The sequence below is a fragment of the Bubalus kerabau genome, chromosome 22, assembly GCF_029407905.1.
Source record: "Bubalus kerabau isolate K-KA32 ecotype Philippines breed swamp buffalo chromosome 22, PCC_UOA_SB_1v2, whole genome shotgun sequence".
NCBI classification, from domain to species: Eukaryota; Metazoa; Chordata; class Mammalia; order Artiodactyla; family Bovidae; genus Bubalus; species Bubalus kerabau.
Window position 1 is genome coordinate 35,202,689 of NC_073645.1, and position 6,000 is coordinate 35,208,688.

Genomic DNA, 6,000 nt, shown 5'->3' on the forward strand with positions numbered 1-6,000 from the left:
TACAGATCTGCATCAGGGGCCCCAATTTGTTCAAAGGATACCTGAAGGACCCCGAGAAGACACAGGAAACCTTGGACAAGGATGGCTGGCTTCACACAGGAGACATTGGTCGCTGGCTCCCGGTGGGTGTTTCTTCAAAACTTCTGGGTGTCCCTTAACGAGGGAATAGACTTGCTCAAAATGAAAGTCACTCAGTCATGTCCGACTCTTTGCGACCCCATGGACTGTAACCTGCCAGGCTCCTCTGTCCATGGAATCTCCAGGCAAGAATACTAGAGTGGGTTGCCATTCCTTTCTCCAGGGGATCATCCCAACCCAGGGATTGAACCCAGGTCTCCTGCATTGCAGGCAGATTCTTTACCACCATCTGTGCTACCAGGAAAGCCCGAGAATACTGGAGTGGGTACCTTTCTTTCCCTTCTCCAGGGGATCTTCCTGACCCAGGAATCAAACCAGCATCTCCTGCATTGCAGGCAGATTCTTTACCAACTGAGATATCAGGGAAGCCTGGATACCAGGAATGACTTGCTCAAAGACAGGGGGAAATTTGGTGACTTTTCCAAAGAAGTGTAGTAGTGTATTTTGTTGTGGTGGTGGTTTTTACTTTTCTTGTGGCAGAAACAACTCAAGATAACTCCATGGGCCTGTAGTGTTTGCCTTTTATAGGGATACATATTTTTCCCCCCACTTAATATGTAGACACATCAAAATGAGGGGGCAGGATTTCTAAGCCAGGTGTATGCAGAGACTAATTTTTGCCTCTCAGTGACCTTCACAGCCTCTTTTGGTGAAAGCAGACTGAGACTTTCTTTAAAGCATAGCTTGCTGACAAAAAATCAGCAGTAAGTAGTCTCTGTAAACCCCACCTGTTTTCCTGAGAAGAGAGGAAATTCTTGCATAGTCATGATGGTGCCTTAGAACCCCTGAAGGGAATTTTCAAGAGCTTTCCTCTCTGGCAAGTTTTTGTCTCCTATGTGCTGGGGGAGTGGGAACGTAACCAGATTTAAAACCCCCTTCTTGCTCAATATTCTCAAGATTTAAGTGATATTCAGGGAATGTTTGACAACAAAATCTCCAAGAACACCGGTCCTAATAATGTATTTTATAGATTTGGGTATTATGGTAACATGTCTGTGTCTGTATGGTAAGAGTTCTCGGGTCTAATAAGCCCAAAGTATAGGCAATAGATGTGTTTTCACACTAGAATTATAAAGGGCTGAGCTTTATTCATCACTTTCAGATAATGTCTGTTAGGCTGAGCTGGTGGTTAATTTCTGGAGTTGGCCTTGTTGATGGTTCCAGGATTGGTTCAGTCTATTGCCTATTTCGGGTGTGATCATGTGGACCGTATTTGCCACTTGTCCCAGTTCTACAATTCAAATCCCTAAAAACCTAAGCTCCTCAAATCAATTAGCCCAGAGATAGAACCTGCAAATGAGCTCTGGTGGCTGGTCAGAGAGCTCTCCCTGGCTGTTTCTGTCCTAACAAGCGCAATTACTGACTTGTTTGATTAGCAGTGGCACAGTGGAGCTGTATAGACTGCTCCTGGATTTAAAAGCGATAGAGAAAAGGGAGACAAGGAGGGGAAGATCATTCTAAAGTCTAAATAAAAGATAACACCTTCCCTGCTCCCAAGAGTGCTGGAATGAAGTAATTGGTAATTAAGAGCTGCAAAATTTCTTTATTGAATGAGGCAACCATGTGCATAATCCCAGTGGGTCCAGGGGACTTTTTCTGAGGCTGCCCACTGACTCTTCACAGACACATGCAGTATAGACAGGTTTTGTGGAAGGCTGCATCCCTCCCCTTTCCCCAAAGCCAAAAAGAGAAATGAAAGATTGTCCAAAAGTCAATGGAGAGGTCAAGTTTAAAAGGGAAGATTAAAAACAAAAAAAGGAAGATTACCTCTGATTTCACCTTGCTCTTCACTGATATCACTCAGTAGGCTCAGAAACACTGATGCTGTGGTCTTTCTGTCTGCTACAGAACGGAACTCTGAAGGTCATCGACCGAAAAAAGAACATTTTCAAGCTGGCCCAAGGAGAATACATTGCTCCAGAGAAGATAGAAACTGTCTACATCAGGAGTAGTCTGGTGTCGCAGATTTTTGTACATGGGGAAAGCTTACAGGTAACATACATTTCTTAACAGTCACCAGTTTTATAAACACAGTGCTTAAACTCGGCTTCTCGGGAGTGCGGGAGGATTGATATGCAGAGGTCAGAGTTGCTTTAAGCTTAATATTGAGCACCATTTCTTTTTGAACAATCACATTTGAATGGAACATTCTTGTAGAGATGTTAAGTGGGAAAATGAGATTAGAGTTCCATGAGGGTTTGAAATATATTAGTAGGATTTCGTTCAGTTCAGTTGCTCAGTCATGTCCTACTCTTTGTGACCCCATGGACTGCAGCACACCAGGCTTCCCTGTCCTTCACCAACTCCCAGAGCTTGCTCAAACTCATGCCCATCGAGTCGGTGATGCCATCCAACCATCTCATTCTCTGTTGTCCCCTTCTCCTCCTGCCTTCAATCTTTCCCAGCATCAGGGTCTTTTCCAAGGAGTCAGATATTCGCATCAGGGAGCTTCAGCTTCAGCATCAGTCCTTCCAATGAATATTCAGGACTGATTTTCTTTAGGATGGACTGTTTTGATCTTGCTGTCCAAGGGACGCTAGCCCTGAATGTCAGGCTTGGGAACCATCACGTATTAGGAAGATGTAACGCTGCCTTCTTTGCCCCACTAGGGGGCAGTGCTGCGCTAGTTCACATGCCTTTATTTCCTTTCCAGTCATTCCTAGTGGGAGTGGTGGTTCCTGACCCAGATGCACTTCCCCCATTTGCAGCCAAGATTGGGGTAAAGGGCTCTATTGAAGAACTGTGTCAAAACCAAGTAAGTCTCAGTCAGGAAAGCCTATGCACACCCATGGGCCCATCATGGGAGGGGGATTCCCTGTTCTCCCCACCCTTCAACTTGGGCACCCACGGTTTCCCGGAACCTCCTCGCCGGAAGAACAGACTCTTGCTGTGTCTGTACTGGCTGGTTTTATTAGACTGGAAGATGGGATGTGGAGTTTAAAAACAACTACCAAAATCCCTATTCTTTTTATAGTAAGATGTGCATTGTGAAAAAATTAATTGGAAAATGAGGAATTAAATAATGCCATCCAGAGAAAACCCCTGTTACCATTTAGGTCTGCTTTTTCTTCTCATTATTGTCTTTGAGCAACATTTAGATATCACACGTTCTTGCGCATACCCCCACATCCTGCTTTTATCTTGATGAGTTTAGTTGGTGTTTTGAATTGGTTCCTGCTCAGCCTTTTCTTTAGGCTCTTTTTCAACAGCCAGTCTCTAAGCTATGTTTTATATTCCTAGACTATAAAGAAAGCCATATTAGAAGACATGCATAAAATTGGGATAGAAGGTGGCCTTAAATCCTTTGAACAGGTATGTACTACTCATGTTATCCTGCCCTCTCAAGTCACACTAGAAAGTGTTCAAGTTTGCATTTATAATGGGGTCAAGAAGTTCAGTTTCCAAGGAACTGACTTCAGTGGTACTGTTAACCCATTGATGACAAATGGCAGTGACCTTTGCATTCATTTGTGTAGTCCCTCCATGCTGTTCATTATTCATTCTCCTTCTCCACTCATGTCTTTCCCAAATTATTAGTGTGAGAATAGGCATATGTTACTGTTCTCCTAACCCTCCCACATCATTATGCCACTTCTATAAGAGAAAAGATTCTCTAAGTTTCCCCGCATAGCATTTATTTTGGATTTAGTTTTGACCGAGCTGGGTCTCCGTTGCTGTGTGTGGGCTTTCTCTAGTTGCGGCGAGTGGGGGCTACTCTATGGTTGTGGTGTATAGACTTTCCACTGTGGAGGTGGCTTCTCTTGTGCGGCACTGGCTTTCGGGCACACAGGCTTCAGTAGCTGTGGCATGTGGGCTCAGCAGTCGCGGAAACAGGCTTAGTTGCTCCACCACATATGGAATCTTCCCAGAGCAGGGATGGAACCCGTGTCCCCTGCATTGGCAGGCAGATTCTTAACCACTGGACCACCAGGGAAGTCCCACATAGCATTTAGGAGGGCTCCGCAGAACAGCCCGGATCACTAATAAATGTGTGTACGTGTGCAACTCTTTCAGGTCAAATGCATCCATCTACATCCAGAGCCATTTTCCATCGAAAATGGACTCTTGACACCAACCTTGAAAGCAAAGCGGGGAGACCTTGCCAAGCACTTTGGAACTCAAATCAAGAGTCTGTATGAGAACACCCAGGAGTAGGTTAAGGTACTTACAGCTGCAAGGGGCCCATAAGTATCCTGCCTTGTAGGAATGTGGATTTAAAACTAATCTTACATTCATTTTCTTTTTGTCTTTCCTCCTGTTGTTTTACCTACTAAATTATAAAACCATAATTTTAGGGCTTTTAAAAAATATTCACTGAGAGATTTAGCACGTGGAAGCTTAGCCTTGAACTAAATAACTCTTGTCTTTCCCATCTTAAACGTTGCTGAAATGACATCTTAGGTGTTAGGACTGCTTTTATCAAGACACCTTCCTTCAAGGTCCATCTGTATAGAATCTTTGTTCCTGCCTTGTGAAATGCAGCCCTTATAAGTGATAACTAGTTCAGGGGCCAAAGTGACCCGTTGGGACTTTTCCCTTGTTTTATAGTTAACCTAACTCATTGGTGGTCTCAATATTTAGAGTTTCCAATGTTCAAATTAAGAGACCTTTAAGTTCTGAGGAACTTAGGAACATAGTTTCTAACTATTTCATAAAACCCCTAAAATTAAGTAGAGTTTTAAGCTATAACAATACTAATCATGTTTACGAGACAGATTTCTTCTATGTCCTTCTGTGTTCACTAAAGTCTGTGTCCAAAAGGGAAGAATTTGATCCCACTGAGCATTTCCTAAAGTCTCTAGTTTGGGAGAATGTAGAACTGGGCCTGTGACACTGTGCCCGAAAAGAATGTTCTGAGAGTGTTTTCCACAGTATACCTGGTGACGAATCTATTCCCAACAGTTTGCTGCTGAGCTGGAAGCTGTGGGTAAAGGAGCTGAAACCCACGTCAAGTGCAGCTTTCCAGTAAATGAAGCAAGCACTGAGGAGCGGCCTCCCCAACTGGGAATGAAGGCATGAAGCCTGCACAGCAGCCACATCTCCTGGGAAGGAACCGACTGATCTCTCATCCCGACTCCACTTCCTGCTGTACCTTACCTGCCTTCAACACACACTGATATCGTCTGAAAATACAAGGTGTTAAGAATAAACTATTGCAGAGAACTGAATTTGTGGTGTGTTTCCTCGTGGATCATGAAGAGAGTCAGCCTTAGACAAGGGTTCCTTGACCATCACGGAAGCTAGTGGCTCTCAAACTTGGCTATGCACTAGAATTACCTGGGAGTTTAAAAAGATACCAATGCCTGTGTGACACTTCATGGATTCTGGTTAACCTGGCCAGGGGTACAGCGTGGGCAATGGGATTTTTTAAAGGTCCCTAGGTGATTCTAGAACGTCACCATGTTTGATAGCTACTGAAGGAAATGACCTTGAGGATCAGGCCTTCTATCCCACAGCTGTGAATAAAAAAATACCAGTCGAAGCCTGACTCCAGCTGAGCACAGTTGGTGCTCTTTCTCCTTTATCATTCATGTAGTCTTGAAGAGTGTTCCTTTCTGGTCTTTCTAGACCCTGAGCCCAGAAGAGCTATCCTGGGATATTCAGACAGAAGGGAAGGCAGGAATGAGCTTCCCTGCATGTCCTAGCTCCTGCTGTCTCCTTGACCTCCTTTCCCACTACCCCCTCAGTCATTCCAGCTAAACCCACACTAACTGCCTTCCTGTCCTCAGACATGCCAGGCACATTCTAGCCTGTTGTTCTGCCTAAAATGCAGACGCTCCCAGAGACACACGACTTGTCCCCTCATATGCTTTAAATGTCACCTCCATCAGACTGTCCCACCTGCTTTCTTCATAATACACG

At 44.4% G+C, this 6,000-nt stretch overlaps 1 protein-coding gene across 3 annotated transcripts in view; it reads left to right on the forward strand.

Annotated features, from left to right (window-relative positions):
* Positions 1-5,306, forward strand: part of ACSL5 (acyl-CoA synthetase long chain family member 5) — a 52,291-nt gene extending 46,985 nt beyond the window's left edge. For all 3 annotated transcript variants that reach the window (XM_055560115.1, XM_055560114.1, XM_055560116.1), the window contains 6 exons: positions 6-122; positions 1,987-2,130; positions 2,792-2,893; positions 3,379-3,450; positions 4,153-4,299; positions 5,041-5,306. In XM_055560115.1, coding sequence (XP_055416090.1) covers positions 6-122; positions 1,987-2,130; positions 2,792-2,893; positions 3,379-3,450; positions 4,153-4,293 — 576 coding nt within the window. In that variant the 3' untranslated portion in view covers positions 4,294-4,299; positions 5,041-5,306. The remainder of the gene's footprint in view (positions 1-5; positions 123-1,986; positions 2,131-2,791; positions 2,894-3,378; positions 3,451-4,152; positions 4,300-5,040) is intronic.
* Positions 5,307-6,000: the final 694 nt, after the last annotated feature.